The 26739-nt window shown below is 33.7% G+C and overlaps 1 protein-coding gene across 26 annotated transcripts in view; it reads right to left on the bottom strand.

Moving 5' to 3' along the window:
* The window catches only part of para (sodium voltage-gated channel paralytic), a 49417-nt gene that overhangs the window by 2564 nt on the left and 20114 nt on the right, over nucleotides 1-26739 (bottom strand). The window contains exons 2-33 of one of the 26 annotated variants that reach the window (XM_085184914.1): nucleotides 21558-21684; nucleotides 20027-20133; nucleotides 19523-19626; nucleotides 19246-19425; nucleotides 18961-18993; nucleotides 17212-17367; nucleotides 16851-17056; nucleotides 15868-15996; nucleotides 15440-15531; nucleotides 14951-15163; nucleotides 14804-14861; nucleotides 14579-14723; nucleotides 14333-14497; nucleotides 13846-14148; nucleotides 11785-11853; nucleotides 10937-11180; nucleotides 10626-10831; nucleotides 10137-10245; nucleotides 9959-10024; nucleotides 8311-8588; nucleotides 8057-8230; nucleotides 7664-7826; nucleotides 5448-5635; nucleotides 5106-5310; nucleotides 4097-4258; nucleotides 3900-4015; nucleotides 3686-3827; nucleotides 3314-3579; nucleotides 3068-3241; nucleotides 1734-1856; nucleotides 346-468; nucleotides 31-225 (exon numbers count right to left, since the gene is read on the bottom strand). In XM_085184914.1, coding sequence (XP_085041040.1) covers nucleotides 31-225; nucleotides 346-468; nucleotides 1734-1856; nucleotides 3068-3241; nucleotides 3314-3579; nucleotides 3686-3827; nucleotides 3900-4015; nucleotides 4097-4258; nucleotides 5106-5310; nucleotides 5448-5635; nucleotides 7664-7826; nucleotides 8057-8230; nucleotides 8311-8588; nucleotides 9959-10024; nucleotides 10137-10245; nucleotides 10626-10831; nucleotides 10937-11180; nucleotides 11785-11853; nucleotides 13846-14148; nucleotides 14333-14497; nucleotides 14579-14723; nucleotides 14804-14861; nucleotides 14951-15163; nucleotides 15440-15531; nucleotides 15868-15996; nucleotides 16851-17056; nucleotides 17212-17367; nucleotides 18961-18993; nucleotides 19246-19392 — 4650 coding nt within the window. In that variant the 5' untranslated portion in view covers nucleotides 19393-19425; nucleotides 19523-19626; nucleotides 20027-20133; nucleotides 21558-21684. Of the gene's footprint in view, nucleotides 1-30; nucleotides 226-345; nucleotides 469-1733; nucleotides 1857-3067; nucleotides 3242-3313; nucleotides 3580-3685; nucleotides 3828-3899; nucleotides 4016-4096; nucleotides 4259-5105; nucleotides 5311-5447; nucleotides 5636-6823; nucleotides 6987-7663; nucleotides 7827-8056; nucleotides 8231-8310; nucleotides 8589-9958; nucleotides 10025-10136; nucleotides 10246-10625; nucleotides 10832-10936; nucleotides 11181-11784; nucleotides 11854-13845; nucleotides 14149-14332; nucleotides 14498-14578; nucleotides 14724-14803; nucleotides 14862-14950; nucleotides 15164-15439; nucleotides 15532-15867; nucleotides 15997-16850; nucleotides 17057-17211; nucleotides 17368-18960; nucleotides 18994-19245; nucleotides 19426-19522; nucleotides 19627-20026; nucleotides 20134-21557; nucleotides 21685-26739 lie in introns of all 26 variants that reach the window. The other 25 variants (XM_085184919.1, XM_085184913.1, XM_085184917.1 and 22 more) reach the window with 25 other exon arrangements.

The raw sequence follows: 26739 nt of genomic DNA, 5'->3' as shown, positions 1-26739 counted from the left end.
TACAACTAAATAGCATAAATTTTGCAATACCTCTCTTGAATCGATAGCATCATTCATTATTTGGATCCAACCTTTGAAGGTAGCAACTTGAAACAGACACAAGTATGCCTTGCCGACATGATCGAAGTTCATCGGAGAGTTCTCCCAGGTATAATTCTCTAAGATACAAGCGTTTTTGTCCGGAATGATTTCATGGCTAAGAGTTGTGTGATTCATATCAACGCACTGTAATAATAAAATGTATAATTATATATCATAATCTAAAACTAAAACCGCAACAAAAATAGTATATATATTTATTTTTAAAATACGTTTAGCAATAAATATAAAAATAACTACACTGGCCTTAAAATATTTCCCAGCGAAGAGTTGCACACCCATAATAGCAAAGATAAGCCAGAATATTAGACACACGAGCAGCACGTTGAAGATTGATGGTATCGCCTGTACCAGAGCATTCACTACCACCTAGAATTTGATAAATTTAAAATTTTAATTTGTAAGGAGACAGTTTTAAGGTTTATGTATGTACATTTCATACATATATTTTTCTTTGAGAGAAAAAACTAAATTGATATTTTCATTATTAAATGTAAGAGATGTCTAATGAAAACTATTGATTCATACTGAGTGGGTATATAGAAATGCATTTGGTGGTATTTTCGCTCATTGTTTTGACTACCTTGTCACTTATTATGGTCTTTATGATGTTATGTTAAACTAAAAAAAATACAATTCTATTGAAATGGAAAGTTAGTCAAGACAAATTTAGAAGTAGTTCGCAGTACATACTGTATTCAATGACACGGAATGTTTAAACAATTGTACTTTTTTATTACTACTTTATTTTCAAGCAAATACTTATTTTGATGCTATTTAACTATTACTTCTATTTACAACATGATGGAAGAACATTTTTAACTTTATCATGCATAAGCAATATATATTACCAAACACATATATACACATAATTTCAGGCATTAAGCATAGCGCATAATCTTACCGTTAGTAAAGAATCCTTCAGACAATAAAACGGATGTAACTAATATCTACCACATGCGCGCAGGGTACCCTTCAGCCGAATATACTAATGATGCAAGTATAAACATAAAGGTGCGAAATCTAAAATCACATTCCATAATTTAGAATAAAAATCTAAGCTAATGTTGAAAATCGAATCGATACAAAAGACCAGATGTGGAAAATAAAAAGACGATTTAAACCCGACAGCGTTAAAGAGGAATGTGTAGAGTTATGATGATACTAAGCCATTCAGAGGTGCCACCCAACATCCGGAAATGAGTTGCTCATTAAATGTTCGACTACTACCGATGAGATTGCATTTGAAAATAAACCTTGCAAGAATGATTTCAATTAGTACAGAACAGATCTAATTATACAAATATTAAACGAAAATCATGAATTGGTTGTGTTGGTGTCGATCGAGCTGTGTAGTGATGAATGTGTATACTTCATTCCAAATTTTAAGTCTCTCCAAGTAATAAATTAATATTAGGATAATAAATAAATCCATGTGGCATACAAAAATATATACATTTATCTTAATGGAAAGAAACATAAAGAAGTTGATAGCAAGAAGTTTGTATTGATTATTCTTGATTTTTTTTAATGAAAAAATTTAAAAAATAAGGGTTAAATATGTTGAGATTAACATTTGGAATGAATTATATAAATAGAAATGGAGATAGAGTCAGGGCGGCAGAGGTACGTACCCTCATGCCCTGCATGCGGCTCATGGCTCTGAGCGGCCGTAGGGCGCGGAGCGTTCTCATCGTTTTGAACGCCTGAATGCCGCCGGCGCCACAAAGCGCCGCTACGAAGTTTATAAGCGAGACCTGATAAAATTAACAGTAGAACTTTTGAAAATGCATCTAACTCAAAGTAAAAGATTTCATATTCTGCTCTTTGACACCTAAAGTGAAAAAAATCTGCCTAAATCTGAAATTTTTGTGAAAAATGATAATTAGAAGACTGGCAATACCAAACGCCAATGGAATAAAGACACAAAATGTCGAGATGAACATTACCACGATCCTCACTTAGTTACTGAAATTAAACTCAATAGGAACCATTCAAATAACAATGATATGGATATATTTTTCAGATTATATGTAACATTCAAGAAATATACAAAGCTTGGGAAGTCAAAGAAATCTAATAAAATGTTACTTCCTTGACCTCTCGTTTTATTAACATTTCGTTTTGTTTTATATTTAGTAATTTTTTTAACGTATGTGCTAAGTTCTTTTGGTGTTTTGTCGTTTACAGCTTGGGTAAGACTTAATCTTATATTTTCTTTAAATTATAATAAAAAAGGCACACAGTTAAGGCGTAACATATTTATCATCATCACATGCAGGATAGGAGCATCCTATATTTGAAGTATAATTAAAAGATATGAATAATTGAGTTTCAGTAAGACATAGAAGCATGTCCACAAAAACAAGAACGACATCGAGAGCTGGTGTCAACGAGACCGAGGTTGGAGCTCGCAGCGGACATTGAACAGTCAAAGCTCACGCCTATTTATCGCGCTGCCTGAACATGTCATATGTACAAAATATGATACAACAACTTATTATGACCTCTCTATATATTTTCACGATAGTAATTACTGAAGGCATTCATGAATTTTCTAGAAATATGAAATAGGTATTAGTTGATAAGGTTTTCAGGCAGCACGACATCGCCAGAGCAGCCGCAGCTCGCGCGTACTCACGCGCATGCCCTCCCATCTGGAGACGGCGCGCAGGGGGCGCAGCGCCCGCAACGTGCGCATGGAGCGGAACGCCGGGATGTCGTCCGCGCCCGCCATCACGGCGCCGTGGTTTACGAGGGACAACTAACGACACTCATCGTTCATATTTTATTTGTATTTAAAAAACAATTACTACCATAATGTCTTCTGTTTGTTTAATGTTAACATAAAGCCGAAATATAGTAATTAATTAAATTATTTCAATTTTCATTACAATGGAACTTATATAGTGATAATCAAAACTGTTACTCAGAGAAATTTTAATAATTATAGAAAATAGTCTTTTACCATGACAATGATGAAATCAAGCCAACACCACGCGTTTGTGAAATATTTTTGAAATCCGAGAGCCAGCCATTTGATCAACATCTCAATGAAAAATATTACAGTGAAAATTCGATCCATGTAATATAGGATGTCTTGAAGAATCGGCCGATGCGGTAAATGGACATCTTCTAAAGCCTAAAACAAATATCATTTTGAATATAAAAATTAAATGCAAATATATATGAAAATATCACTCACAAAACATACCAATGCCAAACTACTGAGTAAGATCATTGTTATCACAGCCGTTTCAAAATATGTATTTTCTATCAATCTGAAAGTCTTCAGTCTCAACATAGCCCAGCCTTGCCAGAAGGGAGACTCGTCGTCACCGGCCAAAAACGGAAAGCGTTTATAACATGGTTCTGGACAGCAGTCGGCAGGAGTGTCATCGATCATGCCCTCTCCCTCTTCTGCTTTTATGTCCATTTTAGCTAAGTCCAATTGGCCCGCATCTTCTTCTTGAATCATTTCTTGAAAGGTTTTTAAAAATAATTTATAATATTTATGATTTATAATAATTTCTTTTAAAATATCATTTAATAATTAAAATAGTCTGATTTTGAAATAACAAATTACCTTCCTCTAAACCTAATTCTTCTTTGCTTGCATCTTTTTTCTCTTCTCCGTCTATCGTATCTGCTGATCCCTTGTGACTTTCATCTTTAAATGATCTAATCTTATGACTTCCATACGACTTTTGACTAATTGTATCATCATCCTGTAAATAAAATGTAACTTAGTAGGTTTTGATATAAATACGTATAAATAGAAATAAAATGATAATTCTTGCCTGTATTGGGTATCCATGATGGTTGAGCTCGAAATTGATTCTGTTGTCTGTGTGATTGTCAGTTATTGCATTAATATTGTTCATTAACATTTTACCTTTTTTGTATTTATTGTCACCTACAAAATATATAATTATAACATATAACTTATTTGTAAAATCGATTTCTTGCAATGTTTTTTTAAAATTATTAATGTTACCAGGTATTGTAAATTCCATGCCGTCGCCGATGGCAACTTCAACTTGGTCTTTGAGTTTCTTGTCTTTATAAAGTACTCCATCTTCAATATCTGCACCAAGTTCTAGCTCGTTGTCCACACGCTCTGAGGAGACACAGCGGCCACATAAAGCCGCTTTTAAGCCTACATGTCGCGCGTCACGTGTCCACCGTGCGCAGGCGCAGCACCCAAGCATAGGAATCAGACCAGGGCAAGGAACTTAGTTATAGATCACGAAATTAACTCCAATAAATATCTCCAGATTTTTCAAAAATGTATATAATGTATTAACAAAATAAAAAAAAAACATACTTATTAAAATTTTCATACTTATCGAGTTATCAACACATGACTTCCACTACATGCAAACACATATAATAAAAACACACATATTAAGCTTAAATATTGGAATAATACGATAACAAAAGCACAAATATATACACAAGTATAAATAAAATATAACAACACAAATAATTATATAAATCGATGGAAAACGAATGAATACAACACGAATAAAGAATTCATTTATAACCATTTATAACCATTTATGGTTACAAATAAATGATAATAAATACTAACTCACGACAGGTCTGTAGCTCTACACTTGAATGCTACGGGGACAAGCAACGCACAGAGTCACACAATGTAAAGGATTCACAACGATTCATGCCATATATATACTTGAATCGATTTTTGTAATAACATTCCACAAAACTTAGTACAAAAATCGATCAATATCTTTATTAATGTAATATACACATAAAGAGAGCAGTTGTTTAATTATGTAAATAATATACAATTGAAAAAACTATTTTTCTGTTCTCTTCAAATATTTTAAGTACAATAAATATTTCTGTTATTTTTAAATAATAGAAACAACCAAATTTAATGCAGACTTTAGCAATACGAGTACACTCAAGTCCAAAGCATTTCGAATAAATACATTTACATTTTACATATACCATGCTACAACATTGTAGAAATATCTTACCGGGGGCGTGTATGGCTATTTGGTTTGTTAGTTTATTTTTCACCAATTTTAGAATATCGGCAACACTTTTTTTGACCCAGTCTATAAATCTTGATATTCTGTTAAACGCTTCCGCAATTTTGTTCGTGTCTTGGTCGGCCGTCGGTGACGATAAATTCGATGAGCCGAAATTTGACAGTAGCAAGGCCAAGAAAAGGTTGAGTACCTATCGAATAATGACTTTGAATGGCAAAACGTTAACATTAGGGAAAATAATAATAAATTAGGAGAAAATAATAATTTTTAATCCTTAATTTAGTATTTTAAGAAATCCCCATTTATAAAATAAAATATTTCACTAACCACAAGGTTGCCAATGACTACAGTAGCCAAGAAAAAAGGTATACAGGACACGTCTCCCACGAGCATACAGTCCCACATACTCTCGATCCATTCTCCACATAGCACTCGAAAGACAATCATGAAACTGTGCATAAAGTCCGTGAAGTTCCACCGCGGCAGGTCTCCGTCCGGAAAGCGGTCTACGTAGTCTGTGCACGCAACCAGTTATATGAGTTTATAGAAGTTTTGAAGAATATTTAATATATTTTTAATAGTAAAAAGCGATTGTGTGATTGGTGTGGTTTATATTGATACAATATATGCTTGTTTTTGGTGTGAACACATCACAATTTAAGCGACGATTACTTCAACAATAGCAAAGATTAATTGCGTAGCACTTTTCATTATGTAATTAAAGGAAAAATCTAGTATTTTATTTAATTTAATGTATAAACGCTCCTTTGACGTAAAATTAATATAATTTTATTATTATTTAATTTCAGATAGTCTTAAATAATGAATGCGTTTTAACGGAGATATCGTGTGTGAATTATATTATAAAATCAAACTGTTTTTGAATAAACTGTAAGTTGTATATTTAAACCGAATGAAGCTACTAACTCGAGATCTCAGTTAATTTAATATAATTTATTATAGGGATTAACGTTCATGCATAATAAAATAGTTTGGACAAACATTACTAATTTCATAATCACAATACTGAAAAGTAATTTCTAAATCATCCATGCATATAGTAAAAATCTACTTAGCAGTTTGTATTTTATAACTTGAAGTGTAATAGAGGATATGTATTAGCTTGATGGCATCGACTGAGTTGAAGAAATCAGATGCAAAAAGGTAGAAAATAGCTAGAAGTAGAAAATATCAGAAAAGCTGGCAATGAATGTCTCACAAGTGAGGCGCCTTCGCTTGGGGGGCTTTAGGAAATACAATATAATACTTGAAAACAATCAAAAGCTCACTTGAAGGGATTACACCGATTCTTGCCAATCTCCTAACAAGATGAGCACAAGAGTGTGACGCACATCAACACAATAGTAACAGTTAACTGTGACCGGAGCCCGAATTAAAGCGTGGAGTCGAACATGTCACCAGACAGATGTACCACACTTTAACAAATAACTTGTTTATCGATGAATCTACTTCGATACAAATTTAATCTATTACTTAAATTTTCATATCTAATTCTTGGATGTCTAATTCAAAAGAACACGTCTAGTATTCTAAATGATTTTGTAAGATTTTTCACTCCAGGTCTCTATAAAACCGCTAGTCAGCAGTCGAAGTAGATTCATCGGCAAGTCCAGCGGGCATTCACGTCACTAACGTTAAACATACACCAACGAACATGCAAGACTCCCACCAATTCGACTTACCCACATAATTTTTCCCGAATAGTTGCATACCCATCACGGCAAATATGAAAATAATGATGCACAATACGAAGGTCAGGTTGCCCAAGGCACCCATCGTCCTACCCATTATAGAGATGAGTAAATTAAGTGTCGGCCATGACTTTGCCAATTTGAATACTCGAAGCTGCAAGTACAAATTGTGAAACAAGGCGTCACACAAGCTCGCTTACCGGCGCTTCACCTATGCTACTGCGGCACCTTTCTGACGACCCACCACCGCTCAAACTGTACCACTCTCTGGTCATTTGAGCAATTTTGGATCACCTACACTAAAGTTAGCAAATGTGTGCTTGAGTTACCTATCAAAAATGTGCGTTGATTTACTTTTGTATGAGTGGGATATATGTTATTCTATTTTCTATTGTAACTATCTTTCTATTTTATTATTTTGTGAGAGCTTTTCGATCGGTTGTTTCTTTATGGTGACTCAGTTTTATTTATTTCAGCCACTTTGCAGTTCTCTTTGGCCTAATGTTATTGACATAGATCCCATCAGTTGTCGACCTGATGCATCGAAATACCCTCGGGAAGCGAAGCTGCATGTTGTTTCTATATTACTTGATGCAAAGCTTAACTTATAATCACAAGCTGCGTGGAATAGCTTTATAACGTGTCTTATTTCAGGCCCATTTGTGTGATGGAGCCACATTCCGTGTTATAAAGCCACTGCGGAGACCGAATGGTCCCGTATGAGATTAATGGTCATCAAGCCCTGTGTGAAATACTGGGGAGTGTGAAGCTGAATAATCAATAATCAAGCCTAAATTCGTTAGAGATGCTAAATGGGTTTTTAAAGAGAACCTGTGTAGTTTTTCCCAAACAACTGCATTCCCATCACAGCAAATATGAATATAATGATGCAAAGTACAAACGTCAAGTTCCCTAAAGCTCCCACTGTCCTACCCATTATGGATATAATAAGGTTTAGCGCCGGCCAAGATTTAGCCAGTTTAAAAACACGCAGCTGAAAATATTTTATTACACATAAATAAATAAACTTGTGTGTGATGCATGTGACGTCGACGTGATTATGACGAGAACGTAAACTTACTTACTCTTTGTTATATTTTATTATTTTCAAAGTCTTTGTAATATAATTGTATAATTCCTTTATATACTATATATTTTTTAAACATATACTGTAATTACAACACTATAAAGTAATTGAAATGAGAAATTTAAAATAATGCTTACCAAACGAAACGATCGTAATACTGACAAACCCTGTACACCTTCCAAACCCAATTCTAACAACGATAAGGCCACGATGATGAAATCAAAAACATTCCAACCTTCTTGAAAGTAGTACTTTGGACTCATTGCTATTAATTTTAACATTGCTTCAATTCCAAAGGTAGCTGTGAAGAACTGCAAAAAAGATTCTGTTAATATCTATTTGAGTTCTATATAGATATTTTATTATATATACATAATTGCTACAGACTTACATAATTGCCGCTCTTTAGCGCCCTCTCCATATCTCTATCCATGTCGTGATGATCCAGTGCCATGAACAACGTGTTCACGACGATACAAAGTGTGATGAACAGTTCCACGAACGGGTCGAACACGAGAAGGGCGACGTACTTTTGAAACTCCAGCCACAACCAGCAGCAGTCCCACACACAAAAGAAGTCGATCCCCTTCATGAGGCACTCGAGGAGTCTCTCCTTAAAAGTGGGTCCATCCTCATCGTCTTCCGCTGTTGGGAAGTAGTACACTGACACTGTTGTGTCCCGTTTACCGGATTGCGTGTGTTTGTGTGTTGGAGAGAGAGAAACAACGTTGTTAGTATTCGCTCATTATTTTTAATATTAAACCATTAGGCCCATAAGCAGTCTGAACTTTGACGATTAGAATCGGGCTTTTGTTATTATTTTTGAACACCAATATTCATATTTTTTGAATTTTGTTGGCTGTCATTTATCCAAAATGTTATGCAATTTAAAAACACTTGTAAAACCATACGTTTTTACACACTCACTTGTTAAGTGCATACTGTGTGCTCACACCATAAACCACGTCGACGGCGGTCCTTTGCTCTAGTTACAAACTTGCGTAAAGCTTACTTCTGCTTATAACTACATGAATGCGATGATACTATCGACACACTGTCGTCTAGTCTATTGTTGAATTCAAAACATCAAAAAATATGAATATCGTGATATTTCAATATTTGCTAAGTGACTGGGGGCTGACTATCATCTACTTTTACCTTATATTTTAATAGTAAATTTTTACAACTACAATACTGAACGAGAACAATTATAGAAATACGAATATAGACAGCGTGCTATGTTCTAAGAAGAGATTTGAAGCTTCTTAAAATAATAGATTTGAAAATAAATGTTGAAGTGCACTTGTTAGTAAAAAGTGTATTTTTTTTATTTTTGCTTATAATTTGTATTAGTCGAATAGGTGCACTTAATAAATATATGTGGGTTAAAGCTTAGAGCAGCATTGCTTCTTGCGTACTGAATTCAAATTAGGCAAAGTAAATATTTTTAAAGGAATAAATAAATTAATTATAATTGCAAATTCATCTAATAGATAAATATATTAAATAGGTATAAGCAAAGCGTAAGCATTAATATTTATTTTAAGTTAATTATTGTAAGTAGATATCTTTATAGAATTTTTTTTATAAAATTTATATTTTGGTGTATGATTAAAATTTTTAAACGTGTTTGTTAGTTTTTGGTGCGTTATCTCCACAATTGGTGCATCGAGTGCTCTTACAAAATATTTAACAATATTAATAAATGACACCCACAAATGGTTCTCTTTGCCAATTATGCTTTTTGCAAAATGAGCAAATACCTTTGTGTTTATTGTGTAGTGTATATGAGTATATTTATATATTAAAATATAAAAGAAGTGATTATGAGATTTTACATGTAAAAAAATAACATTAGTATGAATATTATTTAAAAAATATAGGTTAACATGAAGCAACATTATACAAATGAAAAACACATTGGCACATTGAAGGGAAATTCTACAAAATTATTAATCTAAGTATATTTTGAAGTAGATTCATAGAACACTAAAACATTTACATAAAGGAAGTAGGTAGTCGTAAGTACGAAATCTTACCGTTTTGGTCACTCGCTCGACTCTGTCTCCCAGCTTGCTCTATAATTTCGTTCAGAACCATTACATCTGGAAATTATTCAAGTAATGTTGTGAAGCAGCAAGAAAATATCAGATCCGTGTATTATTTTAAAATTATTGACTATTACATTTTAGGTTCCTTAATATAATTAGTACTTACCTCTCATGTCCACTACGTTAGGCTGTTGCGACGATTCAATGAAGGGGTTGTCATTAGATTGCTTCAGTACCTTGCCAGCTTCATCAGTGCATTCTGTTGTGCTTATTTCCTAAAGCAAATTAAAGTGTTCTTTTTTTATGCAAGTAATTTTATTTTGCCTTTTTTTATTGTAAAATTTTATGATACAATAAAAAAATGCTTTTTTCGCCTAGCAAAATAGGAAAGAATCTAGTGTCAAAGCCCTCCCATTTTCTACCTTTTTATAGATATTACGTGTTAAGTAACTAGATATTATCGCCATGCTTTGTCTACCAGAACAGGAAAAAAAAATATTTCCCCGAATGAGCATCGAACCGACACCATTGCATTTACAATCAGACGATGACCCACTGCGCCACGAAAGTTTTATGTAGAATACCTTTTTTTGGTTTCCTAACAATTTTTATCTTTTCAAATAATAAAACGATATTTAAATGCATAAATACTTACATATTCTCTAAGAGGCCGAGACGCGAGAGACGAATCTTGCCTTGGTAGTGGGTAGGCGTGCGGTTGTGACGTCACACTGTGATTTCTTGACGCAGACCGTCCTCTCAACCTCGCTTCCTTAGTTTGTGCCTTCCCACCCAACAAATCCCCGTGGGAAGTGTACGACAACCGAGACTGATGCGACGTATAAGAGGAGTGTCTTGAACCTAAAAATATAATAAAACGTCATTTACTATTTATGTCATTTATTATTTTGACATATTAACATTTTTACTTGAAAAAAATAGCTTAAAAGCAATAATTTATTTTACCTAAATTGGCGTAATACACCGGTATGATGATAGCACCATTCTCTTCTGACATCGGAGTAACAGCATTCGAGTCATCAGCGTAGGGCAGATGCTCTTGCGCATCCAAATACGTTGATAGAACTAAAGGCTTTCTGTCAGCTCCAGGTGGATACCGGTTCCTTCCATTCGGTCTGAGTGCCATTTGGTGAGATCCTCGTGATCCTCGACGTAAATTGAACGGTGATCCAGGCAGTGATAGTGAAGCCTAAAGTGATTCTATATCTTAAGAGAGTTCTTAACAGTACAAACATTAAGAAATACACAAAACAGATTTTAGTTTTCAACATATATTATTAATTATATTACTTTAATTGGATTCGAGAAATACTAGTTATATGTCAATGTCTCAAATACGTTCCTCAATTCGGATCGAGTATGATAAATGTAGATGAACTAATATTGATCGCAACACTATTCACAGAGGCTTTTTATTTCAAGCTTACTTGTAGACTATTATGTTTTTCAAATGTTGACATTACGATGAATTAATTTACTTTCATGTGCTAATAAACAAATATTAAATTAAACTTTTAGATAAGAGAACCACTAAGAGTATGGAGTTAGGTAAAAATAGTGCGGACAAATTAATTGCATCAATGCATGATATGTGAATGTAAGTTCATTTTATGGTTTTCAGCCCTTATTTGTGAACTGCTCTATATGATATCATGATTGCTGCAATCCCGTCAAATAAATCATAGCTAATACTTGAAGAGAGTTGAGAGAAGAGGAAGAAAAAGAAAAATAGTTGTCAAATTGTAAAGGGAAGGAAGGGGAACACAAACACCAATGTGGCTACGAGGACAAACCTGCGAGCCTTCGCGCAGTGGCCCATATGACAACTGTCCGTATTTATTTATGCGTTCAGGATGGGGAACCTTTAATACACAGAAAAAGTGAATTTATCATTATTCTCAAGAACGTAACTATATATAAAAAAGACATCCGCACAGGGTACAGGAATTACATTAAAAAAACAACTCGGAACAGGGAAGATGCAAATGTGAAATACGAAATTAAACATAATGTATGACTAGAATGATCCAAAAAAAAATCTACTATAAATCTAAATAAATTAAATATTAAACAAAATATTAATGATTTCTATTACAATAAGATTTAGTAGTTTTTCATAATAATCTATTATCAATAGGATACACAAACTACAGTTTCTTATTGTAATGAGACATTAAATACATAAAAAAAACTGGGAACAAGCAAATGGCAATGAATTATAATAAAAGCAACGGTTAGTCAAGTAACTTTGTTTATAAACACATGAAGTAATGTGGGGTTCCATTTCATGCACTTTTGCATATACTAGTTCCTACCATTAGCTATATTGAATACATCTACATCTATAGTCATGACGACTGTTCTTTTTTGTTTAAATTCTGAAGCCTCCGCATATCACTCATCGAAATTGAGGAATTACTGAACTAATTATTACATTTTTATTATAAAAACTAATGATTTCAATATACTTATATTGACCGAACCTACCTCTCCTTCGTCGTTATGTTCAGTTTCAGCTCGGCCCGTTCGTACATTCACATTACGAAAGAAACAATCTAACATGACAATAGACTCTTTTTCTCCAATAGTATTTATTCTTACGTTTACGTCGACGCGTATGTAAGCCGTTCTTGATGAATCAACTTGTTTTAGTTCCACTTGAAAAAATAATATTGGAGATTCAAGTATTCTAAAACAGTTTCATAACTACGGTGCACTAGGTTCCACCTCTAGAAGCTCAGTAAATAAAGAAGTTATTTTCCATGCTAATATTATTTTTGTTAACCCCAATATTTATATTTCAATAATTGCTCTACACGAATTATAACGTAAATTAAATGTGACATAATGAAAGAAATGTTTGAGACACCTTTATTTTTGCTACTTTCAGCCAGAGCTAAATTACTATTTATGTAACAAATGTATGACAAAAAATACCTTTAGGCGAATCTAAATGAAATATTACAAATGATAGTGTGAGAAGAGATGGTAGGTTCAACAAATAGCATGCCTCGAAACCAATATCCAAATAAATAGACAGAAACATGTTGAAAATAAATGGAAAATTATGATTTAAAAATAAAGTTAAGTAAAACTTATTCATTCACAAATATTGAGATCTCATCCATAATAAACATTTTTAAAATAAGATCGCACTAAAAGTATTAAAGATGCACGAAACAAGATATAAAAAGACTAAAATTTCTATTTTATGAAGTTCGTTCCAAAGATCTGAATACTTGTGCAAACATTAAGATTTCACAAAAAGAATATAATGTTAAAAGCTTACATCAATAAGAATTTTACTTTTGTTATTCTTCGTAGTTCTTTTCAACTTAAACAATATTATTGTAGTGATATGAAGTGGAAAATATGGTAGAAATTAAATATGTGACTTAATAATTGAGAATATTGCCGTCGTGTGAAAGCAGCGTGAATTTTAAACATATTAAGTTGAAAAGATAGTGCTCCGCTGCCAATAGTTCCTTTTATCGATATCGTTTACTGTTATAAACAACAATTAATTGAATTGGTTTCTTAAATTAATATAATTGAAATTTTATTTATATCACTTTTCTATTATGTAATTGATTATTGAAATAGTTCATACCAAAAGGTTATTAGGAGAAATTTAAAATTAAATAATATGATTACACATATTCGTACAGATAATAAACATTTACGTTTAACAACTAATATTGCAATTATTTTAAATTTATCAATAAACGAATATTTTTTTCAGGTAGCAACATTTTAAAGTATGTTTAAATTGGAATAATTAATATAGCAGTCGAAAAAACATATTTATCAAACCATTGGCAGCGTGTAGAGGCGTGAGGGGCGCGCGTACTCACCATGCTGACCTTCCGTCGCCGCGCCGGCTCGTGGTGCGATTCGGGCTTGTGCGTGGGCTGAGTGCTCACCGAGTCCTGGAAGGGGTCGCTACGGAGGGACATGCGCTCGCGGGTATTGTCGTCCTGATTGCCGCGCTCCTGGTTCACGAACAGCTCGTAGCTCTGGCATGAGGAGTCGCTAGGTGATTTGGCGGGATGTGCCTCGGCGTACGCGGCCGCCTCTGCTGCTGCCGCCTGCTCTCTGGCGTGCGCCTCTCTAGCTTCCTGCTTGTCCGCTCTCGCTGCTGCCTTTTGTTCTGCTTCCTGAGGTCGTGACATGTCATATTAGAAATTGCTTTTACTTCCAAAGTAATAGAACATGAAACATACAATGCTCAATGGATTGGACGTATTTTATAATCATCATTTTGAATCACACTAAATATTAATATATAAAAATAAAGTATTTAATCCAAAATAAGGTGCTATTTATAACTTGTAACCGTACCCTTAGAGCTTCTTCTTCAGCTTGTTCTTCTTCCTCCGCTTTCTTTTGTAACTCGTCATATGACATAGCGACAATAGCCAAAATCAAGTTGACGAGATAGAAAGAGCCCAAGAAGATGATCACGACGAAGAACAAGACGTGCCACGAACCAGCTGATCTAAGCACCTAAAGTTATAAATGAATTGAGTTAAAGTTAAGCTTATATTGCTATATTCGACATTAAATATTTCATTTTTATATTCCTACCAATTGATATAGATTCTCCCAATAGTCTTGAGTCATGAGTCGGAAAGCTGATAGAAAAGCCCAACCAAAAGTATCAAAACTCGTGTATCCGTAGTTAGGGTTCGGGCCATAGCCTTGTAGACATATATAGCCCGGCTCACATTGACTAAAATAAATAAAGATTTTTTTTATTTATTGTTAATGTTTAATAATTAATTAAACGTTGTCATATAATTCTATATTTACCCAGCCCCTGATGAATTCCCACACAGCGGATACTCTCCATCTCCACCATACCAATTTGCTAAAAACATAATATATTATAATATTATACTAATTTAACTAATTTATTATTTTTAATATAATTAATATGTGACATTAACAAAGACTTACTTTCATTTTGACAAAATCGTTCCCAGTTTTCGTCGGTTAGATTACCCCAGCTACCATCTTCAGGGAATACTTTAACACATTTCTGCGTTAGCACCCCCATGTAGATTTGCAGGCCCATGAGTGCGAACACAGAGAGTGAAAACATCGTCAATATGATCACATCTCGAAGATTTTTCACTGACTCTATCACGGCACCCACAATGGTCTTCAAACCTGTGGGTCGCATTGCGAAGGTCAAACTAACAGCTTACACTACCAGAACAGCTAATTGTAACATTTCACTCAGTGCTGTAATAAAGTCTTAGTTCATAGCTAGAGCAAACCGATACTTACTCATATTTGCCTTTTTCATATTTCTTATACCATTCGTTTTTCTACAAGTTATTATATAAACTAAACAACTGCTATAAGCTTCATTACTGCCTAATACGTAAATCTATATATTATTTAAAAGCTGTTCTAAAGATATAATTATACAAGTAAATTTACCCGGTACAATGGCCACAGTCTTCAAAGCTCGGAGAACTCTGAAGGTTCTGAGAGCGGCCAAGTTGCCAAGATCTATGCCCATCGTCACATAACTGCAACACACACGCACAACCACAACATCTAGATTAATAATATCTAACTACGTAATGCTATTATTTAACTAATTCTTATGGTTTGACAATCGACCTTCGATTGAAGGGCCTTTTATATGAAAGTCTAGTCTTCTTACACCATTTTCTTCCTTGTTATCAATATACAACAATATTACATTATTTATTAATAATAACATAAAATATCTAACTTTATATTTCTCTATACTATATAACATATATATTATTATATAAGTAGATAAAAACGAAAATCTACAATTGAACAGTTTTAACATTTTGCTACGTAAATATAATAATAAAAAATTGTCTACTACTCACGCTAAAGCTATAACTACGAAGTCAAGCCAATTCCATGCATCTCTAAGGTATGTGAATGGCTGTAGTATGAAACCCCTGGCCATTACTTTCACCGCCGATTCAAAGGTGTAGATGCCGGTAAAGATTACTCTGGAAAAATTCACCTCCATTGTGGAACGCCGCTCAAAAAGTAGACAAATCGTCATAATAAAACAATTCTAGTCGTCAACAATTATATTAAATATCTAACTTTAATTCATGAAGGGTAGTTGGTATTTAAGGTGGGAGTAATAGTAAAATTTCTAAAAACACCTAAGAACTAGATGAAATTGACATACATACCTATATTTTAATATTTTATGGTTATAAGTAAGAAGTGTTGAGAAATAGAGAATTGCAAAAAGAGATGAAGACTAATCGGTAAGGGGACGCTGCATCACAGTGTCGGTAAACTGGTAAATGATGTGTAACTCTACGCACACTGATGGCTCTCCTTCAACACGGTTCTCTCAAAACATACCAGAGTCCTCAATGAAATATTATAATTAATGCAATGTGAATGTTAAAACATTTATTTTTCCATAATTAAGAAAATCTATTTTCAAGTTAACCAATTTTAGTAGAAGAGTTTAATAGCGGCAGGTCTAGTTTCTTATATGGACAAAATATAGTTTGCCTACCTATGAATAAATATATTTAATAAATACTAATTCTAGTTTTAGGGCAAATCTGTAATACATTTCAGTTGTAAATTTTAAATAATGTTGACAATTTATACAATCTAGGCAGATAATAAATAATCTATAATTAGTAATAGATATAAAATTTACTTTCAATTATCTAAATTTTAAGATTTTAGACAATTCGAAATCTAGTTGAACACTAAAAATTTTGAAACTAGCGTGCACTCTACTAATGATTAATTAGATGGCATATAAATTTTAAAATTTTATATATTTAATTCCTTCAAAAACAATTAATGATTAATAAAAAATAATACTCACTCAGTACTTTCGACAGTCGGTGTTGTAGGCATTATCATGAGAATACAGTTCACAAGGATTGTTGTGATAATGAACAGAGAGAACAGAGGGTGCACTAGTATATATATCGCCACTCTCCTTATGGGATTGAAAGGATTCAATATCCATAAAGCGTCGGTCGCCGAAAATCTGAAGATATCTTTACCCTTGCTTATGACTACGAATGTCTGAAACAATATAAATTACTTGCAAAACTAGAAAATTTAGAAAAAAAATTGAAAATTGAAAATTATTTTACAAGCTGTACTGCTCTACTATTTATTGTTTATGGATTTCTTGTTTACTCTAGCATTTATTTCAATCAGTTAAAAATAAAACTCACTGTTTGATTATGGTAGAAAGGATCGATGTCCTCGAGGGGTGTGGAGGCGAGTTCCAGTGGAAATGAGCCCTGCATACGCACGGGCAGAGGTAGGCCCTGCTCGAGGGTCGCGTCCGGCTGAGGACCCTCATCTTCGTCCTCATCGTCGTAACGCACCTATATTATTAGTCAGATTATTATTATTGATGCATTGTCAGTTTCTTATATTTTAAATGCCAATAAACCAATGTTTTAGCAAATTATTTGAAATGGATACTTATTTTCTATTGTATATGGTGCTGTTTCGATATTTACAAAGAATTGCGCTATTAATTACTAGACTATTCTTTGTTATATTTAGCACTAGCTCCGCGTGTTTTTGTTAAATTAAATATATTTTGTAAAATGGTTGAGTTATTACTTAGTATCATTACATTACTACTTGATTAAGGCGTTGTAATAATACTGTTGAATTTGCAAACTTGTCCTCTAATTCTTAGTTTGTAAATCCTGAATAAAGGAATTTCGGTAAATGAGGACAAGTCTGGTGTTTAAGGCAACTAGTATTATTACGGTGTTTGGGCATGTCTCGTGAGCGCGTTCAAAGCATTTTGCTTTTGGTGCCACTGTCGCTGTTTGTGTAATCATGATGCAATTTTGCCAAAACTAGAAGCTGTTGAACGTTTCCCTCTATTATGTTACCCTTTTATTGTTGGCTGTCTATGTTTATTTATTTGTGGGTAAGGTATTTAATGGATTTAATTGAATAATTCTTCAAGTTTTCTAATTATTCTTCAGTTTTATTATCCATACTGTCGTTAAGTTAGAATATGTAATTCGTCCAAATATATTTGTAACTTTTAAATCAATAATATATGATATTTATTTATTTTTTTATAAAAATAAGGTTATAAATTAGTATACGTACTAAACATAACTATAAATAAGACGGCCCTTTTAAACAGATTACAAAATATATGTTTCTATTAAATACTGGTTCATGGTACTAAATTTGAACAGGTATCAAAATAGGGGATCGTCCATATTTTTGCGCTAAACTAGCCAGGTGGTACCACCATACCACCATGCTAGACCTAGAATGACAGCAGCCGATGATCTTGCAAATATGAGCCAATCGTGTGCTATGCATGATGATGACAATGTTCTGTGCTTGTGTTCTCCATTGCTAATATTTTCAGGATTTATCAAAATTCTGGTACTGGTAAGGTTACTGATGTATTCAGGTTTGTAATTTGGAAGTTACATTTAATTAATTTGGATATATAAAGACATTTACGTGGCTCTTAATACAAAATGTCAGGATTACTATATATATGTTGTATTACTAACAAAGGATTCTAGAGACAGTTACAGGGGGCATGTTTATTTTAATATAGGATTTTATTCCGTTTTGAAGTATTTTCAGTTTTATATATAACTTTCATTTGAAAATACTATTTTTTAACTGATTGCAAATAAATATGATAAGCTTCATTTGATTTAACTACATATTTGTTTTTAAATATTTTCTAAATGATCCAAACAGCTAAGCCTCGTCTCGATATTAACGACTTCGTTGACAAAGCGATGTGTTCAAATGCATAGATTTGAATGCTACGCAAGTTATCGCACTTTGACTGGAGTCACGCCAATGGTGTCGCTTCAAACGACAATATTGAAAATATAATTTAGAACCAGCGATAACTTGCTTATATAATTTATCTAAAACGAGCCTTAAAAGAGGTAAAAGGGGCAAGCAAGCAATCTTACTTCTTTTTTCTTTTTCGTCCGCCCCAAATCGGTCTGGAATAGTCCAAATAAAAAAATATTCGTCAGGGCTATATAATTTTATATATTCATGTAGTAATTGCTTATCCCTAACAAATTCATTGTTTATATCTATTTTATAAAGTGTAGAATATATTAAATTTATGTTATTTTTTTCATGTATTTGTTTGTTCTGTTATTACAGTGGTTTAAATGGCACTAAACACTCGTGTGACAGAGTACATTGCACAGAGTTACTTACAAATTAAGTTAATTACAAGGACTCACCTCGCCTTCCGCTCGTTTTTTCTCGAGTTCCTTTTGCTTGGCATGCTCCTCAGCTATGCGAGCCTCGATAGCGGCCAGTGACCTTCGAGTGAAGGGTCGGAACAAGCTACGTTCTTCCTCGCTGATCGAGTCCAAGTCCTCGGACATTGTCTATCGAACTCCCCCCGAGTAAACTGCCTACTGGAAATAGACAAGCAGTTAAAATGAATTTCCTTCAGTCACCAATTTATTTCTGGAAACCATTGAAAAGAGAAAAGAGGAGAAATGTGAAGATTACCTGCTAACAGTGAATGGGCGGGTGTGTGTGGAAGGGAAAGCGCGCGCGGCAGTACGCCCTGCGCCCGCGTTCTCCCGCCGACCACCTACGGGCGGAGCGCCCCTCTGCACAATACAATATTGTTAAAAAAACGTTTAGGAAGTAATTATGATATAGATCATACTTTTTTCATAATTACGACGAATATATTATCTTTCTTTCCTCATGTATTTTATGGATGTAGGGGTACCTAGTGTTAAGACACTACGTTCCCCATTATTAATACATATTTTATTTATAATTAGTAAGGCCAGTTGAGGCGCATGGCAGAAGCATGTGACTCAAAAAGTGGTTGTGGATTCAATTCCTACTAGAGGAAATGAAATATTTACTATTTTCAATTCCTCGCTCTATTATCGAAGCAAAGTGCGGCGTTAAGAGATTCAACGTACAATGTCTCCAGAATTGGGCAGAGAGTGGGGAACGTTAAAAACGAGAAAATATAAAAAAAACATTTATAACAACCTGTCGTCCACGAGAGCAGTGTGGCCGCGGCTACTAAAGAGATGAAAGTCACCACGTACTCGCTGATAGGGACAGCCAGCAAATGAGCGAGATTTTTCATGTCCGACCTGAAACAATAAGAATCTATAATACCTAGAACCTAAAGAACCTAGCCTATAATACCTAGATTACCTACCTCTTTAACAATATATAAAAGCTTTTTTTTTAAAAGGTAAAAAAATTTTTACAAGAAATAATACCCTCGCATAACAACGACACAGATCGTAGTGTAATTCCATAGTCAATTGTATAAACCGTTGTAGGGCTTCATTAGAAGATTATAAATAACCCAGTTCACTATACGGAAATGAGATTTGTTACTTATATAAATATTATAAGTATAAATTATAATTGTAATATAATTATTCTTTTCCTTTTAGTGTAAATAAGTACTTAATTTTATTAAGAACTCGGAGAGAGTAGGCGAGTCATTTTAAAGTAGGCGAGTCATTTTAAATATAAATTCTTATGAGTATAGATCAGATTCACGCTGTATCCCGCACGCACAGCAGGGTAGGCAGAGCCTAGTGTTAAGACACTCCGTTCTCCATTTTACGCCGAATTCTAGAGGCATTGCGTGTTGAGTGACAGAAATCAACGCCGCAGGCAATTCTAAATTTTTTTTTAAATATGCATCTGTATGCTTCTTCTCTATGAAGTCTATTTCCTATTTCCTATTTAATATGTTATAGAAATGTTCACTCTAAAAATAAATTTAATAAGATAGGTGTAAAATATATATAAGTATATATTAAGTATTATCAACAATATTAAGAAGTAAATACATTTGTCACACATGCATATTACTAATATATTTAAGTTTATTTAGGAGTCTCCTAATAGGAGCAGATATTTTAGAACTAAGCAATACCTCAATATTATTATACGTTAATTATGAAACGTTATATTATTCGCAACAGTAAAAGTAAATAAAATACAGAAAAATCCAGCTTCAAGCTATATACTGCATATAGCAGAGTAGACAGAGGGAACCTAGTGTTAACTACCACTCACTCGCCACCCCCACTCTCCGCCGAATTAAAAAAAACAAAGTTAAATATATAAAAATAACTAGTGGACCCGAACGCGACTACGCCCGCTTGAACTATACGAATATTTATTAAATATATTTATGAAATTATTTTCAGTTTTCAATAGAGAGATGCGTTAAGCAAGCTCATTTTGGGTGACGTTTTCTAACAACAAACTTTGCAAATCGTTGCTTAGCAACGACGGTTGTTATTAACATGGCGGAATAAATTGCATGTCAAATTAATAAGTATTTTAATATATTGGTATACATCGAAAATATTACAAATATGAGGAAAAAAAAGTATCCTATGTTCATCCCGAGCCCCTCAAGTATCTCTATATGAGTATTTTATCACAATTAAATTAGCGGTTTGGCCCTGATTGCGTAAAAGACAGACAGACAGACAGACAGAGTTACTTTCGAATTTATAATATAGGTATGGATAAATATAAATCGTACCGTATAATAATACAATATAGTATCTAGAGGGCGCGCCGGGTGGTGGCCGCGGCGCGTGCAGGCCGCGCGCACTCCTCTCTACTGTACCGGCGCGCGCGCAACATCTGCCTCACCACTCCAACTACGCCTGGAACAGATTAAAAACGTCATCCTGTGACACATATGAGGAAAAAAATACATTTTAAATGCTAAGCTGCTTCAAGTATGGCAATACTTAAATTATAATTCGATTAATAAAGTTTAACGATATAAAATTTTTCGTTAACTTTGAAATTTTCGCTTCAAACTCGTAATTAACGTGCGCTTAAAAAATAAACGTAGGCTTTTGTGGAAGTTGATATTATAAGTTTTGATATTGTCATTGAAAATCGCTTATTGTACATGTTGATAATTTATAGCGGAGTTGAACCCGTGCCTCTTGGAAACCGTTCCATGTAGTCTTGACCAGTTTCCAAAAGACGCGGGTTCCAATTTCTTAAAGATAATTATTTACTGTTTCATAGTGTCCTGCAGAAAGGTTTTCAGTCGAAACCGAAATCGACACCGGCTTTCACTTTCACTCAAGACAAACTGAAACATCACATCTGAGTCAACAGAAGTGGTCATTTCAAACTATTTCTACCCCAAATTTCGTAGTCCGCAGTTTTATTGCTTTTATCTGGCAGAAAATGTAACGCTTAAAAAATTAAATATAATTTCATTCCAACCGGAGATGACACAATGACTGTGACTTCTACCTACCTATCCTACCATTTATAAATGAGCAGCGTTTAGTTCCGCAACATAATACGAATAAAATTAACAATAATAGGAACGACTTTCTCTGTCTTGTAAAAATTGCTTTTTTTTTCCAACGAGTCACCTGCGACGTCACAGACAGACAAAAACAACAAGATTTTAAGTATAGTCTGTCAAATCATTATAAAGTGCATGTAAACAGGATGTAATAATGAAGCTTCGTTTCACATTATGACAATTTGCCCTGTAACGGCAGAAATTAGGAATATTAACGCGGGAAAATTGGCAACATCCTTTATTTAACGTTTATTAACAGTATCATGTTATTTTTCTTTTTTACTTTGTATCTCTAAATGTTGCTTTTTGCCTGTAAATAATATTATTTAATCCGCCTCTCATTGAATAATCTCCTATAACATTTTATAATATTAATCTTATCAATAAATTAACAAAGAAAACATTAGCAGTATAAAAAGCGACGGTATTTCTTTGGAGATACAAAATATAAGGCAATAAATGAACAAAAATTCAATACAACTTTAATAGGGCGTTCCTAGAGCTAAGTGTACGTTCATTTATCTCTTATACAGGAGCGCTGTTGGCGGCGACGAGTCTGGTATTTTCCTCCCTCGCAGAGAATATGAAAGATCTATTATTGCATCACCTATATAACAATTGAATTGAACTTCTCTACGTACGTATACTATGTATAGAAAGCTTGCCTGCAAAGGAGCTCCTTTTATTATATTTTGGCGGAGAGCTTAAGCACTCAACGTTATTTGTCGAAAAGTTCAAGTATTCAGTATAAAAAATAGTGATATTAAACATTGTGTCGTGAAAAAGAGAAACAGTTAGTGTTTATTAAAAATTAAAGAACGCTCACGAGCGTGCTTACTACGACATATATCACGTAGTAATGGGAAACTAGGTCACGGCAAGCTAAAAGCCCTACTTAACGCTTACACTAAGAAAATTGCAAAAATATTATTATATTTTTATATTTATGATACGTCACTGTGACATTTTTTTTATTTAAGTAAAATTATTACCATTGAATGATATTAGAAGAATATTTAATTTTTAACAATTAAATATTTAACATTTTGCATTTTGTCGCTCTAGTATCGAGGCAGAGCGCGGCGTTGTGTTCCGTCACTAAACACGCAAAACCTAGAATTCGACGGAAAATAGATAACGGAGTACCTTAACACAAGGTTCCCTCTGCCTACTTTGCTACAGGGTAAAAAATAATAATTCAAATGAACTCACGCGAAATATTAACTTGAAAACTTCATTGTTGGCTTTAATTATTTAGAATTCGAATAAACTGAGTTTCGAGGCTCGGAAACACGGTCAAGTGCTATCCTAATAAATTTTCATGATAATTGTTTGACCTGTTGAAATTTTATATACAAAAGGAATATGCGCTATATATGGCGACAATTTTCATTGTCATATTTTAAATAGTCGGCATAGCGCAGTGGCGTGGTGTCTGACAGACGATTCAGCACTTATAGGTTTGAATTTTCCTCAACAGAATACATACCTATATTATTTTAATAAAATAATAAATAAGCATAAGTATTTTAGTTATTCTTTAAATAACAGATACACTAACTACACTATCGTCAGAGAAGCCATCGTGTGATTTTAAGGCGCTGCGCTGTCCCAGGATATATTTGATGGTATATATGTCATAATATAAATACTGTGGGGGTGGGTTCCTAATCGAGGAATAAATTATTTTCATTCCCGCATTGCTCTGGCAAAACAAAGGGCAGCGCTGCGCTGCTGACATATAACACACAATGTTTCAAATTCAGGCAAACAACGCAGAAACGAGTGTCTTGACATTAGGTTCTCTCTGCCTATCCTTAGAGGGTTAAGGAGAGAAGCTAAAAATGTAGATTTTTCAACCAATAACAGTTAAAACTAAAAAAACTTGTCTGTATTAAATTATAGTATATTTCTACTCTTACTCAGATATAATAAATATCTAATAGTACATACCATTCGTCAATATTTTCCATTTTCTTTATCTAATCTAGAAATCACTTCTAGATTTAAGTCAATTAACTTAACTGAAAACATTATCACAATCTATTTCAGTATTTGCTTATAACACAAGCTTCAAGACCACATTTCACTTAACTCACAAGATAATAAGACTAGCAATGTAAACTATATCTACTCGTATAATGGTATAGAGTGGGAGGAACGAAGTGAGTGCGGCCGTCGCAGCCGGAGTTCCCGCAGTCGCTGGCCCTCACTGCGCCTGCGTACTCCTCACAGACGTGTTTATGTAACGTTTTTAAAATAATCCTTCTTTCATACATCTATTGCTGTATGGAATCAGTCTATTTTTGATAACATTTTAATTGATTATTTGAGTTTCATTAATATTTTACTTTCGTTTCCAGGATCGCTGTTAAATTTATAGAAAATATTATTATAAAATATTATATAGGTTCGTTTATTTATGGATGTAATATATCTACTTGATATATTTATCATAGCTAATAACCTCATTTTAAGTATCCAAAGGAAAGAGTATGTAAGATTGCCAAAATAGATATAGAAGCCAAGTTCTTCCAGACAGGTCGGCGTCGAACGTCGAGACAGAATAACTCATAAGTTTATTCTACAGTTTACTGTCCTAGTATTCCAAAAATACTAGATATTTTTTATGATTATGGTTTTTACTATAAAAGGGTTTTTTATGATTCCTGTTTTAGTTCTATACTCTATACTATACTAAAAGTTTTCTCTATCCATCGAATAAAAAAATATAAATTTATTTTCGTGTACACCACATTTCCTTTTTCTACATTAAGATATCACGCACATAGTGAGGCAGACCGAGAGACGCTTTCTTTCTATGATCAAGATGTAGCTCTGTTAACCAGAGATCCCGCCCTGGTAAAGCTGAAACAGTTCATTCCCCCGAATGGGGATCGAACTTACAGCAATCGCGATCAACAGGCAAACGTCACTCTGCGCCACAACGGTCTTACCATGTAGTTATTTACATGCTAACATAAATACAAATAATATAGTCATTAAACAATAATTTTGTTATTTTATTACTATTTTCAGTTTAGTACCATATATAGATTTTTTAGCGTTATGCTTTATCCCGCACATGGCAGGGCCACCAGAGGAAACCTGAGAACCCAGTGTTAAGACGCGTCGTCGTCTCTCCGTCCGAACTCTGGTCACACGTGTTCAGCGGAACTCTACGCCGCGCTTTGCCTCTTGACCACAGCGAAGAAAATGGAAATATGAAATATTTCGTTCCTCGAGTGGTAATCGAACCTGTCACCATTACAGTCGCACGCCACGGCACGTTTAGTCTCGAACTAATTTCCCAATCCAGATATAAATGCAGATATAATATGTATATCACTTCTAAAAATTACTAATTAAAGATTTTGTATTTAAATACAAATAAAAAGTTGGTGAATAACACCAAAGTAAAAGCCAGGATAAGCTAATAAGGCAAATGCTACACCCGTATGTATCTTCACCCTTGTATTTATTTAGGAAAATAAATATTTCAAATTGACTTCACTCAGCTACCAAGCCGATTATACATAGATTTATGAAGTAGCGGGTTGTCAGCCACCAAGCCGATTATATCTATTCTTTTCTTAGGCAGGTTATCTATATCTATATCTTATAGTAAAGTGGTAACTGGTGGTAACGGTGTCTGTAAAGTTGAAAAGGAAGATATCTGAGAAAAAACTTTTTTTCGGTACATTTGGCAATGTAACAGAACCCATGACAAAACCATATTTTTTATTATTTTTGTCGGTTTTGTTTGTCCTTTTGTTCACGTTAATCTCAAAAATGGCTTGAACGCTTTAAATGCAGTTTTCACGCATAATTTCACAAACATCCCTTAACATTTAATTTTAATTTTATTTTAATAGGTTCATAAATGAAAAAGTGATACGAATATATTATTGTTTTATATTATTTAATTATCAGAAAATTTAGTTTTTAATATGTAGATGTTTTTTGTAGACGCTTTTAATTGATAGCGTTATTAGAATATGAAAATTATATAGTTTAGTAGGCAAATTAAAAAAAAAATTGCAGTTCAAGCGGGCGAAGCCGCAATTCGGTGGCTAGTTATGAATATATGGCAGCTTACTGCACTTTTCCATATAATCTGATTTAGAAGCGGTGTCAAGAAGTAAGAGGATCTAAGTATTACTTCAAAGCCCACAGAATGGCTCACCCGCGTAATAGAGATTAAACGGCTGAGTTACACTGCATACAATGCAATTTGTTGGAAATACGACGAGGAACACGAGGTACTGAATTATCGTTTATTACATCTTAAACAGTCGTGTTTCTGTAAACGCGAAAGGTTGCAGGTTCAATTCGCTCGAGAAAATGAAAAATTTTATAGTTTCATTTCTTCGCTCTGGTGTCGTGG

This window comes from Heliconius melpomene, chromosome 4 (assembly GCF_056956725.1).
Source record: "Heliconius melpomene rosina isolate 202511_hmr_F chromosome 4, ASM5695672v1, whole genome shotgun sequence".
Lineage (NCBI taxonomy): Eukaryota > Metazoa > Arthropoda > Insecta > Lepidoptera > Nymphalidae > Heliconius > Heliconius melpomene.
This window is presented reverse-complemented; position numbering and strand designations above follow the sequence as displayed.